The sequence below is a fragment of the Ammodytes marinus genome, assembly GCF_949987685.1.
Source record: "Ammodytes marinus genome assembly, chromosome: 20".
Classification (NCBI taxonomy): Eukaryota; Metazoa; Chordata; class Actinopteri; order Uranoscopiformes; family Ammodytidae; genus Ammodytes; species Ammodytes marinus.
The window spans coordinates 2,799,360-2,813,599 of NC_137224.1; the positions used below are offsets into that span (position 1 = coordinate 2,799,360).

A 14,240-nucleotide genomic window follows, 5' to 3' on the forward strand; every position below is an offset into this window, starting at 1 on the left:
ATTAATTATAACCTAGTAGGGATTCTTTTTTTCAATTAAAAAGGTTGAAACAGTGATTCTGGAGAACGCTTGTTGCCCAAATCACTTTTTGTCAAAATCAGTGAATATCTCCTCACAATATCCGCTATCTGTCCATTCTGTGTGTGGCCTGAAAAAGACTGAAAAACAGAGACTAGGCTGTTAACACCAGATTTTTTTTTCCAGCGCATACACAATACGGACAACATCTGAAAACTGTAAAAAATACCCATCAGAATACTTCAGAGTCCAATAGTGAGAAAGCTAGTTTGGTTAACTTAATCCTATCATTAATAAACATCATATCATCATTCATGACAACTCAAGAGTCACGGGTGAAAATAAAAACACTTTATTAATCAATAAAAACAATTCTTGATTGCCAGCAAATATCTCAAAACAGAGGGAACTAACATCCAAACTCAAAAGCCAGAAGGTGAAACTGTTATGGAGACATTCGACAAACGACGTAAAATCGTGACAAACACAAAAAAACATGGAAATATTTACAGAACAAAGACAAAACAAAACAAGACAAAACAATAAAAAGTGCACTAAGTAGTAGCAGTACTAAATAGTCGGTGTCACACTGAAGTGAATGTTAACCAGTTTTCATGCCTGAACATCACATTTAAATGAGGACATTTCTCCGTTCAAAACTATTAATTTTTTTTTTTTTGGACATCATCTTAACGTTGCGACTTCTGTTAAGCCTCTTGTAGATATTCTAGCCTAACCGCTACCTCAGCTGCAACAATTCGAAATATATATATTTTTTTAAATTTTTTTTTTTTTTTATAGTTTGAAAACAAGAAGGGCAAATGTAACATGTAACTGACAAACTGCCATTCAAATAGACAAGTAATAGCACTTCTACTTTTGAGAACCATTAATTCCCAAAACATTTTTAAAGTGAAGATAATGAGCTCCTGAAATAAAGGCATTCAAATCAAAGTGGCCACAACAACAACACACACACCTCCGCCATTTTCATTTCACACATTCCAATAGCTTTTTATGTCATTTTAAACAACTTGGCTCACTTTGTTAGCAACACAAAAACAGAACACAGGACCCATTATATTCAAGCCAACACCTTCAGGCTTTTACAGCAGTTAAAAAATGTACCTCCAGAGTGGCATTAAATTGGGCAACATTGGCAAATAAGTTAAATTAAAAAAGGGATATCGCTTAACGCACTGAGACAACTTAGCCTGTTTTAAAAGGTGCAGTGTGTAATATCGGATTATTTAGTGGCATCAAGTGGTGAGATTTTAGATTGCAACGCTCCCTTAGTAAACCCTCCCTTTCGAATAATTACAGAAGCTACGGTGGCCTTCAAGGACAAGAAGCTATAGTTACTAAAGATGGCATCATCCACCACTGCCTCAAGTCTTTCCACAATATCAAGTGATGAGGTGAAGATGTATTTAATTATTTATTCTATAGCACTTCGTCTTCTTCTTCATCTTCCAACAGGTGCATTTCCCCAGGATGCCAACTATATATATAAAAAAAACACATAAGGCCGTTAAGTTTGTCCATTCTGTGCTACCGTAGAAACACATACACGTGCACCATGGCAACCTCAACTCCTATGTAGATATAAAAAGGATATAAAAGAAAAAAAAAACTACTTTATATCTTCAAGCGATTATTCACTTTTTAAAACATATTTATGAATATTATTATATTCCATTTCTACCAAGTCTGTTCTGAAGAAATGCATACAAATTCTACACACTGCACCTTTAAGTTTAACTCTTCAAACAAGATAAAGAAAGAAAACCAGTTATCAATATAACTTTAACCTGTGATTAGCCTGACGTTACTAATCACTCAGTTATGGCCCTTAAACAGTATCCTAACTCCCTTCTTCTTACTACAGGCTTTTCGCACATTTCTTTAAATAAACCAAGGTGGTGGTAGTGTAGACTTTGATATAAAGCTGTGTGTGAATTGAACTATAACCTTTTGCTTATACTACAGATTATGAACAGTTAATAAGAAGAGCCTTCCCCCCTAGAAACGCTTTTTAGCTCCCGTTATTTTAAAAACCTGCAGCTAAGGAAGGACTTAGCGGGCGGGCGACAGACGCGGCAAAATGCATATAGCCAAGCCTTTTAAAAGACAAATTACAGTGCTATGTATAATTTATAAGGAAGTTGATACATTTGAGCAATGCAGTGTGTGCCTCCTTCCTTAACAAACAAAAAAAAATAAAAAATCCATCCTAAATCCAGCCGATCTTTGCAGGACTTTATCTCAAATCCAGGCTAGTTTTTAGCAAGTAGCTAGCCCGGGTGCATTTCAGCCTACTTCGAATCGTTCTCATCTCAACATCCAACACATCCAACCCAATCTCTTTACGGCCTTTTGAATCTAAACTTAGACACAACCGAACAATCTTGACTCCGCAAATTTTGTGAATTTGCGATAATAAACAAATCTACGAATCCGATTTTTTTTCTTCTTTTTTGAGCATTTTAAGGATGTGTTCAATATCGAGTGATGTGTGCACCATGAGAACCTCTAGGTTAATATATAAGGTGTTAATGGCATTCTTTAAAACAATGGACGTTCCCTTGATTCAACCTTTGGTATCCAAACTCTCACAACCATTGGTGCTGTTCCCCTTCAAACTTAAAAGCGTCGGTGACTTATAATGAAAATCACTCTTTCAAAAATCAAGTTTTCCGGGGTGTGATAGTCCTTCCGTGCATAGCTATTCCAACCATCTTTGTTGACAGTGTTTCATCTTGATACCAGTCCTTCGTTTTTTAACCCTACAAATCCTCTTCCGTCCGCACTGCATTGGTCTTAATGCAAAAGGATCCAGAGCGGCTAAAATCTTCTAATAGCTCATTGTATGTCCCTTTTTATCGAACCTATCTCGTCTCCCCATTTCATTTCAACCATTTTCTTATTGTGTATTCCCCCGCAGTGTAAATAATGAAATATCAGTACTCCAAAACCAAGAGCTACTTCTGCTTCAAAAGACTGTTTTCCCCAGGAGAAATAAAACGTAGGAACAGAATGAAAAGTGGGAGAAACCAACGCAGGGAAGGAAGAGTAGTAGTGGTCGTCACGTCAACAACAACAATGCCATTTTCTCCACTCCTCCACCAGAATCTTCTTTTAAAAAGGGAAAAAAGGACATCTCTCTCTCTTTCTCTCTCTCTCTCTCTGTCTCTGTCCATCTCTCTCTCTCTGTATCTGCAGAAAAATCTTCCTTAAATCGACTTTATAGCAAAGTTATAGAATAAACAGCAGTTTGCCCTTCGAACTTCGAACCCCACTTTTTTTTTTCTCTCTCTCTCTCTTTCTTTCACTTCTTTTTGTCCTTTTGTTTTTTCTCTGGCTTGCGGCTGCTCTGCTCCGCGGTGGTCATGGCTCTGGGCATGATGAGCACGCTGCCGTCGGCCCCGTACTGCAGTGAGTATTCGTTGGGAGGGAAGGGCCGGCCCTCCTCGTCCCGTATCTGGGTGAAAACCTCCTGATACAGACTCTGCATCTTCTGCTTCATCTGCCGGATGGAGCGAATGAACTCCATCTTCTCTTTGATCAGTCGGGACTTGTCTCGGCGCAGGTCCTGCACGCCTTGCTCCAGGTTGATGATCGTGTCCAGCTTGCGTTTGCGGCAGTTCTGCGCGGCCATTTTGTTTTTGCCGCGCCGGCGTATGTCGCGGATGAGCGCCAGCTGCGGTTCGCTGAGGTGGTGCTTGGCTAGCAGCTCGTTGAACTCCTCCACGGGCAAGTTTATGATCTTCTCGTTGGAGAAGGGGATTTTCATGGAGCGGGCCCGGCGCTCGTCGCGGCTGGTCGAATGCTTGTCCAGCAAATCCTGGTGAGTCTGAAGCTTGGAGCTGTGTTTGTCGCGGACGCTTTTCTTCACGTTGAAATCGGGCAGGTCGTCCTCGTGCTCGGAGAAGGCGTTGGAAAGTGGGAGGTTGTAGGTGTGATTGTGGCCGATGCTGTCGAGGTGCGGGAGGCTGTGGAACTGCGAGGGGTCCTGGTAGCTCATGCGGCAAAGCTTACTGTAGCCGGGCTGATATCCACCGACTGCCCCTTCCTCTGGCTCCACCGTAGCTACCTCTGAATCGGTGCTGTAGCCCACGGCCCCTTCCTCTGAGAAGGTCGCAGAGGTCGAGCTAGAAGACGCAGCAGAAGAGCAGGAGGTCTCGGAGCTGCTCGGAGAGGCCGGGCTGTGGCTAGAATCCAACGAAAGACCCGAATCGGAATCAAGCTCGTCCTCCAGTTGGTTAGCTTGAGCCTGGCTGAAACCCTCCTCCATAGCAAGGTCCAGTAAGCTTATCTCGTCGAGCATGGACTCTTCTAGTAAGGTACTGAAGGGGTCCGGTAGAATAGGCGTAGATGTGATGTTATTGTTGTTACTGGTAGTGTTTATATGTGGTGGCAGAAAAATCCCGGTCAAGTTAGTGGTTCCGAATGTGGAGTTGATGTTGCTGGAGTTGCTGGAAGAGGACAGTCTAGGTGGTGTGGTGGTGGGGCGCGGTGTGATGCTCATCGAGTCCAGCTGAGGGTTGAATATTTGGGGGAAGTCTTGGCTGCAGCTGGGCATGGAGGCCTGGTGGAGACTGACGTTCTGGTTGACAGGCGTGGAGCTGCTGTTGTTGGAGTTTAGCTCAAAGTTTACGGAGGTGTTGGAATCGTTCGTCCCGCTGGTGGAGTTGATGCTGCTGGAGTCCGTGTCCAGAGACGTGGTGTTCACTTCCATCGCCTACGAGCAGAAAGGGAGAATGTGTTAGTATAATGTTTGGGGACATTGTCGATATATTTTATTATTATGAATCTACAGAAGAGTATAAGGGCCATGGGAGAGGACACAAATGAGAGGAGGATTTTTATTTTTTTTTTCAAAATAATGTCAAAATGTTGAGAAGAACTTCCAGACAGTGGTAAAGTTAGAGAGACATTAACAGATTTGAACTCCCAAGATCAATAACTCAGAAGTAAAACATTCATGTAACAGAAACTATGCACAGTAACTTTACTGTAGTTATAAGGCAGACAAAAGGCTACACCTCCTCTCATTTGTGTGGCCCTAATACTTATCTGTAGAAAGCACATTTTACATGAAATATAATTATGAGACAAAATCTGCATTTTTCCATTTTTATATTTAAAACAGTAATTGGGCAATTTATTTTTTAATTGTCAGATATCATCTTGTCCTAGAGTAATACAATACCCTATTTTTTTATCCTACCTGTACACATTGTGTCAGGACAAACAAGTACATCTCAAACCAGTTAAAAAGTACTTTTTTTTTTTTTTTTAACCTATTTATACTGGTAAATCCCATTGAGACCGGAGACTCTTTTTCAAGGGAGACCTGTTTTCCTTTCCCATGTTACCATTCACACACCGATAGCAGGCTAACTATCGACATTCACACAAGGCAAGGTGGGTGAAGTGTCTTGCCCAAGGACACAACAACCATGACACATGGTGGCAGGGCAGGGATCAAACCTCCAACCCTTTGATCATCAGCCGACCCGCTCTACCAACTGAGCCACAGTCGCCCCAAACCTACACATTTTAAAACAGGTACGTACTTGTAGCTCCATGATGGCCATGATGTCTTGCCACTGCTGCTCCAGGTCTAGAGGCTGCTCTGTCGGGCTCAGGCTGTGAGACGTGGACGCAACCTCTGCACTGGAGACCGTCTCCGTGGTGACAACCGGGGCTGGAAACTACATGAAAAGGTTTGATTTGATTTGATTTGAAATGTATTTCGAACATGTAAAAGAAAACAGAAATGATCAAACAGAAAATATTGATGTTGCACAAAATAGAAAGAATAACTAGATACATGAATGACAAACACTTGATAATTGCAACAACATGTTTGAAAAGTCAGTTACAAAGAGCAAACGCACTAACACATTTACTGTAGTTTTTAAATCAAGAAATATGTTAATATCTTGCTTTTATTTTACGTCGTGTAACACATGTTAAATACCTCAGATTCCTCTCCGAAAGGGAACGTGGCCTCCAGCAGCCTCAAGCATTCCTGTAGAGACAGTGAAGTCTGTGAGCCGATTCCTGGGAGCTGAGACACAACACACACACACATTCAAATACAGTCAAAACCAGCTGTTTGGAACACATTCCAAATCAAATCAAATCAAATCAAATCAAATCAAATCAAATCAAATCAAATCAAATCAAATCAAATCAAATCAAATCAGTTTTATTTGTATAGCCCAAAATCACAAATACATTTGTCTCAGTGGGCTTTACATTTCAGACAATATGACACCCTGCCCTTACACCCTTAGCTCGGCTGAGAAAACCGGGATTACATTTCTTTTAAGAAATCTCAGGGAGAGTCGACAAAGTAAGGGATCCCTCTCCCAGGACGGACATACTGCAATAGATGTCATAAGTAGAGAAAATCACAAAGGAATTTGATCATCGACCAGATGATTACATGGTAATACTAAAGTAAAGTGCGAATGGTGTGGATGCATAGAATTCCAGTTCTATTGACAGATTTCACATCAGCCCCAAACCAACTATACAGGGTTTGTTTTAACCAGTTTGCTGCCAATTATTTATATAGTACAATTCAGACACAAGGCCATTTAAAGTGCTTTACAGGGGCATGAAATTCACCAAGATTGGACATTTAAACATGGCTTTTAAGAGATAATAAAAACAAAGAACAACAAATACAGGCAGACAAATGACAAGAAACATTTTATTTCTCGTGCACTGACCGCGGCTACAGACAGGTTTAAAGCGTCCATTATTCTGTGTGTCTTGAATTCAATATCTTAAAAAGGTTTTCATTAATTCACTAGTTTCTTAAATTATTAAAGTCTTGTGTTGTTTTGTTTTTTTTAGATTATTTTTTGGCATTTTCAAGCTTTATTAGACAGTACAGAGTTGAAATGGGGAGACAGAGAGAGAGGGGGGATGACCTGCAAAGGTCCACGGATCGGATTCGAACCCGCGACCACTGCAACGAAGGCTGGAGCCAATATGGTACGCGCTCTATCCACTACGCCACCGGAGCACCCAAAAGTCTTGTGTTGTTGATGAATATACAGTGTATTGGCCCAGTTAATTGAGGATGACCTATATGCTGGTTTTGTTTTTGTTGTTTTTTGTATTACATCAATAATCCCCAAAACAACACAGTAGAAGTAGTGTAAGATTATTCATATAGGTGTCTCCCCTCCGTTCGTCTCCATACCTCGAAGTTAACAGACATTTTACCGTCAGGAACAAGTCATTTACACTCTAGTCCAGTCGCGTTGGCACCTGTTAGGTCCCGTAATTTGTTTGGGAGGTGCGCAAAGCTTCAATTAATTTTTGGTAATTCGTACTGTAGCATAGAAACCAAAAAATAGTTGGGACAGGACAATAACTTATTGTTAGGCTCATTTACTGAAGTCAAGTCAGACATTTTAGTCTAATAATACAATATAAAAGAGGAGGATCTACGTTTTCTGTTTTTGTTTTCTTTTATCGGTTTAGGATCGTTCATTAATACATAATAACTGGATGTGCTACGCGTGTTTGCATCTGTAATGTTACGACTCTGATTACATTTATACGTCAATGAGGATAACGATTCTAAGCAACTCCTGGTCTATGAGCCGTGAAATAGAATGATTCAATAAATAGAGTTTCAACTTCATTAGATCAGCATGAACACACTGGCTCATTAAGTCGCTAATGCTTAAAGCAGATATCTACGTCAGACAACAGTTGGACTTGCTTGATGTCTGCTCCCTTTACGCTTTCTGAGACACAACTCATTCACTGCTGTGTTTAAAAGGACTGAGTGGGTGTGGCCGAATCAAATGTGGCCATGGCAACAGTCATTGTTTTTAAAGATATTTTTTTTGGGCATTTTTATGCTTGATTGATAGTGTAGAGACAGTTGAAATGGGGCAGAGAGGGGAGTGACATGCAGAGAACGACCGCGGGCTGGAATCGAACCCGGGTCCGCTGCTGGCCGAGGCCCATGGGGGGGACGCCCTACCAACTGAACGGTCGTTGTTTTTAATAGAACGTTCGGGCAGAGAACTGCTGTGATTGGTTCAAAATACTTATTATGTGAAACCGAATTTCTGTAAAGTGTATCAAACTTAAATGACAATATATTTTACTTGGATTGATAAATATATGCCCAACTCTTTTCAGATGCTTTGCTAACTCCCCACATTACACAGTTAGAAGGATTGTGTGGATTTACATTTTCAGGGGCTTTAAAAAGACCCCACAGATTCTCAGCTCCACGGTTTTCCATTATCTTTTCATGTGCTATAAGGCCGTAAAATGAACCACCTCCCACTGGGGAAAAAGCTCTGAGACACACACACACACACACACACACTGAGACCCATTTTAGCACCAACTCACTACCAACCTGCTCTGGAATACTCTCTCCCGTCTCCCCGTCCACCGGCTGAGCGGCCCCTTGTAGATTCACTCCATTTCTCCAGCTTTCTTCTTGTGTGTCCGCGTCGCCGCCATTTTTGTTTTCATCCGGCCTGGGCTTCTTCTCTTTCCCCTTCTCTGTCTCCCTCTCCTCCTCCTCCTCCTCTGTCTCCTTCGCTCGGTTGCTGTAGTTGAAGACTTCCCGTCCGGCTCCGAGGTCGATGTCCTGTCGCCATAGGATGTCAATCAAATCAATGTCCTGGAAACACATATAGCAACCATTGAAAAATGGCCCTGTGCAAAACAAAAGTCACTTTAATAACCAGGTATTGTGTGTCGGTCCGTAGGCATTTCAATGGCTGACTCTAATCGCTAAAGGACATGTGAAAGCCAATATATTCAAGGCGATTTATGATAGAAAATATTTACGTATTTATGAGAACAAAGTAGTTTGAAGTCGTTGATTTAGCCCCTGTAAACCCAAATCCCCCAAATCCTTGTCACGATGTAATGGGAGTTAGTTTAGCATCTGAAAAGAGTTATAGGCATATCCATCAATCCAAATGAAAGTTTTCGTCATTGAAGTTTGATAAAATGAACAGAACTTCGGTTTAGAGGAGGCGGGCTATGCTCTGGTTCTTATGACACGGTAAGTATTTTCAACCAACAATGATTGTTGTCATGTGGACGGTTGTTTGATACGGCCACACTGTCCTGTCAAACGCTCTTTTATAACTAAGTTTTATAATATTTATGAACATTTATTTTCAGGTATTGTTAAAGGGGCAGTGTGTAATATGACAATATCAAGAAAGTTCTAGAATGCAATGCTCCCTGGGTAACCCCACCCCTTTTGAATAATAACAGAAGCTACAGTGGCCTTCAAGGACAAGAACAATTCTAAATTCTAAACAATACACCTGATGACATTCCAACCAACATGGATTCCTCCATAAGACTTGCCTGCTCAATGTACAAAATGTAATATTAATATTTGTAATTCTCCGCTCAGGAGGATAATTCAGATTACTGGCAGAGGTGAGTTTACACCAATGAGGACATATTTATGAATGAGGATATTGATTTTAGCTAATAAATTACTTAAAATGTTACACAGTGTCCCTTTAAAGCTTATTGAGACACCAAGCTTTGATTTCCAATATTGATTTTTTTTTTTACTATTTTAAACCAGAGGCTTTAAAAGAAACCCTTGAAAATCGAAACAAAAATGCAACACATAAGCACAAACCAAGAACACGTGAGCTCACGCTATTTGGTCTTTTGTAAAAGGGGGATTTTGGCAGGAGAAAGGGGGGCAGGTCATGTAACTGAAAAATAGTCAGATGATGCAACCATGACATAAACCCTTTGACATGGCGGTTAACATGTGATCAGATAATAAGTCTTGGTTCGTTAAGAGTCCAACAATGACTTTGTGTCACTACTCCAATGCATCAAAATAACATGACCATTACTAGCAACTTTCCTTTCAAAGAACTGGAAGAATAAATGACAAAAATAACCACTAACAAAAAAATAAACCATCACATGTACCAATGAAACGATTATGGGGTAAAAAACAAAAGTAAATGAATAGCAGTAAATATTGTCTTGGGTGCCATTTTAAGAGGGTAAATTTAAGGGGACGACTGTTTGCTGTTTTTCCAACATCAACAACACAAAATGTGACCAGAACAACAGTAATGAATGTGAGTCAACTGGTTTGACAAAAATGTGACACTGATAAAAGAATGCTATTGCCATGAATGCTTTTGCTAATCCTATCGAACTTCGGTGTACATGTTTAAATAGTGTTCATGTTTAAATAGTGTTCATGTTTAAATAGCTTGGAAGACAGAATACTCGTGTGTTTTTGTTAATGAAACTGATACCGACCTTAATTTTAGAATTATTTAGGTTGACTGCGGAGCTAAGTGTACAAAACTGATGATAATAAATCTACATTAGGTAAGACTTCGGGTGATTGTGCATCATGGATTTTATACCTTCTGCTGTACGTCCAGGTTTTTCCTTAGCAGTAGAATCTACAACTGAAACATTTTGTGCGCACTTCTTGAGCTCCTGCGCCAGTGTCGGGGGGGCGACACAAATTTGTAAATGCTGCGTTCTCTGCATGTGATCCCCCACTCTACCCTATTTCAACTTTGTCTCTCCACACTGTCAATAAAGCAAAAATGCTGAAAAAAAACAAAAAAAAACAACAAAAAAAAAGCCTAGTTAGCAGCATTACCTCTTTGGTGAGGTCGTCGTTGCCATCCCTGCTGCTTTGGTTCTCCCGGTCTCCCTCGGAGGCCACGGCGCCCAGACTGCTGTCGGCTGCGAGGGGGTCGAAGGTGGATTCAGTGGCTCCACTCCCCCCCCTCATGGCCGGGGCAGCAGCAGGGTCCGTGTGGTTCCCCTCCTCTAGGCCGGACCCATTGTCCAGCGCCAGGGTTGGGCTGCCGGACGGATTCCCACCAGAGGACACCACGGCCGTCTCAGAGTCGCGGTGCACGAGCCAGGCGTTGAGCTCCGGGCTGGGCACGGAGAGGCGATCGAGCTGCCGCACCTGGTGGATGGTTGAAACAGAAAGTTATTTTAAACATATAAAAGAAAACAGTGTCATACTGACATTGATATACGATATATTACACAGAATAGATTAGCATAACGAGGTACATACTTTAATTTTTTTCCATTTTCATTTTATGGGGGTGCGCTCTAATCACTACACCACAAGCGCTCCCCCTTGAATGACAAATACTTGACAAATGAGATAACTACATGCCCGAAAAGGTATTCTTTTTTTAGGTATTTTAACCTTGTCCACTGCAACGAAGACTAAGTCCATATGTTACGCGCTCTACCCACTACCCCACCAGACTAAGTCCATATGTTACGCGTTCTACCCACTACCCCACCAGACTAAGTCCATATGTTATGCGTTCTACCCACTACCCCACCAACAGAGCGCCCAGAAGTTCACATTTTAAAAACACACCTGGTTCAACAGTCGCCGAGTTGTGAAGAATTGGTCGAGGTCCACACTCTTTGGATGGATGCCATAGCCGTCCAGCGTGTTGCGGAGGTTGTGGAACTGTGTCTGCGTGTAGGCCGAGCTGGGGCCCAGAATGATCTCCCTCAGTGGGGGCAGCTGGTTGCTCAGGTAGTGGTCAACGTCCACACGCACCCCAAGGAGACTCAGGAGGATGGTGAACTGAATCAGGCCCTCTGTGAAGTACTTTTTCAGGTAAAGCATTTCTTTACAAAGGAACAAAAGGTGAAAGTAAAAAACATAAACGGACGGGGGACGGGGCCTAACTATTGAACCTTGGATTAAAACGTTGGTAGTTGTTCTGTACTAGAAGGGAGACTAGAGGCAAATAAATAAAAAGTGGGAGAAGATTATGAGGGGGTCTTCAGCGGGAGTGTGAATGTTTAAAAGGCATTTAAGATCCAAGATGGCGGGTCCCACTCTGACACAGTCCAGTTTCTGCTCAAAGCCTCGTTCTTCATCAGGTTTTCAGCCTTCCATTCCTGGCAAAAAGAAAAAGTGAAAGAAAAGGACATTTTATTTAATTGCTCTGCTGAAAATTAGTCCAACATTATAATGAAATCAAACTTTATTTATAAAGCGCTATTCATACATAGCGAAGGCAATGCAATAGTGCTTCACCAAATAAAAAGACAAAGAACAATATTAATCCCTCCCACCAACATTATAATCAAATGAAACTTTATTTATATAGAGCTATACATACATAGCAACGGCAACTAGGAATGCTTCACCAGATATAAAGGCAAATACAGTACCCACCACTACCCTCCAGCCAACCAACAGACAACAAATGACTATCAGAAATGAATAAACTCTTTATATGCAACTTGATAAACACAGACTGAATGTCCAAAATTATAATCAAATCAAACTGTATTTATAAAGCGCAATTCATACATAGTGAAGGCAATGCAAAGCGCTTCACAGAATTAAAAGACAAAGACAACATCTTCCCCCCAATCTACAGAAAGAGCAACAAATTACTATGAGAAAGGAATTAACACTTTATACAACTTGGACTGAACACGGACTGAATGATGCAAGATGAAGTAAAAGCATGAATCAGTAAGACAATGGAACAGGCAGTAAGGACATGCTATTGCTGTCCCAAAATGGATTAAAATAAATGTAAAAAGAGTCAAATAAATCATGCGGAGTGTAAAATAGATGCAATAATCAATAAATAAAAGTTAAGAAAATTAAGACTAGTATGATTCAAATAAAAGTATAGCCTATAGCAGGAAATAAAACTAAGACTAATAAATAGGTTATAATATAAGTTAATAAATAACAAAAGTGAATAATATATATTTTTAAACAATGTATTTGAAGAAATAAGCAATAATAAAAAATAATGATAAATAAAGAAAGTCACATAAATAGGTAAAAATATCGTGAAACAAGGAAATGAAAATATAATAAAGGTCAATAAATAGGATTCAGTTGAAAGCCAGCACAAGCCACACAGACAGACCAAGGGAGACAGACGCACGCACACACCCAAGTCTTTTACGTACCTACATTTGCATTGAGCACATGTTAATGGAAAAAGGAAAACGAAAGACAAATCTGGACTTGCTAGCCTTCTGCTGTCTACCACGCCATCCTCGCAACGCGCAATGCCTTTTTTCGATCTTGGGATAGTAGCACAGATGATATAAAAAAAACTGATGCTATAGGCTTCACCCCACCCTTGGTAGGACAACTACTTCTCGTGGGGGCTGCTGAAGGTGAATGGGGCTGGCTGGCTGGGCAGCATCAACGTACGACACCTCCCTCCTCTTCGCCCTTCTGACGTTAGCTTGTAAAACCACACGGCTGTTGCTATTAGGCTATTAACATGTGTATAATCACTTTGTTACAAAAACCATTAAGCAACAATAATAGTAGAGACGTGTAGCCACATTAGCTAGTTAGCTCGCATCTGTGTTTACAAAAAAAAAAAAGTGACAGGTACCCCTCAGCTGGTACTTCCGCTGTCGCTAGCATCAAACAATCTCCCTAGCAACAAGTGGTGAAACGTTGGTTGACAGATCAAGCAGCCAGTTACAGACGTCGAACGCTGTGACGACACATGACTCCAGCAAGTCCTGTCCAATAGAAAAAGGGCGTGGGCGGGGCTCAGGGAAAAAGCTAAACTAATATTATGAACTACACTGTGATAGCCTTGGAAGCTAACTACCTTCAACCATCGAACAACTTTAAAAAGTAGCTTATATCTCAAACAAGACATACGCTCATATCCAGGCCTTCCCCAATAAATACTTCTTATTCATCTGTGTGGGTTGCCAACGTCATAAATCACTGCAATCCATGTATCTGCGTACGCATTAGTTAATTGAAAACGTTGTTATTAAATACTTACGCATGCCCCATATAGTCCAATATCATCTAGAAGCAGTTATTTAGCCCGGTTTCATTACAATTTCCACTGTGTTTCCCGATGTAGCTTCCCCCAGCCTTGCCTCTTTGATTGGCCCACCATGACTTGCAAGAATTGTGCTAGCTGGCCCGGCTAGCTTTAGCAGCAAAACACACGCTTCCACACTGAGCATGCGCAGAACATTCTAGCATCTAGGCTTTCACCATCCCACTCAAAATTCCCCCTGTGCTTATTTTTATACACACAGCTTGCCCTAATAAAGTCAGTTATTTAAAATATGCAGAGACGAAAACAACAGCTACTTCAATAGTTTTATTACAAATTATGAAAAATACATTACAGGATTTTGCATAGTACTCAATA

General features: G+C 40.9%; 1 protein-coding gene across 4 annotated transcripts; it reads right to left on the bottom strand.

The window, feature by feature from the left end:
• Positions 1-360: 360 nt before the first annotated feature.
• Positions 361-13,982, bottom strand: nfe2l1b (nfe2 like bZIP transcription factor 1b). 4 transcript variants are annotated; one of them, XM_080049359.1, is made up of 7 exons: positions 13,860-13,982; positions 11,438-11,973; positions 10,688-11,005; positions 8,426-8,662; positions 6,005-6,094; positions 5,598-5,735; positions 361-4,759 (listed from the first exon to the last, which is right to left on the bottom strand). In XM_080049359.1, the coding sequence occupies exons 2-7, from the start codon at positions 11,693-11,695 to the stop codon at positions 3,347-3,349; spliced, it is 2,454 nt and encodes an 817-aa protein (XP_079905485.1). In that variant the 5' UTR covers positions 11,696-11,973; positions 13,860-13,982; the 3' UTR covers positions 361-3,346. The 4 variants fall into 4 exon arrangements, with proteins under 4 accessions (XP_079905485.1, XP_079905486.1, XP_079905483.1 ...); XM_080049360.1 differs by having other exon boundaries at positions 6,005-6,055; positions 8,426-8,695; XM_080049357.1 differs by having other exon boundaries at positions 8,426-8,695.
• Positions 13,983-14,240: the final 258 nt, after the last annotated feature.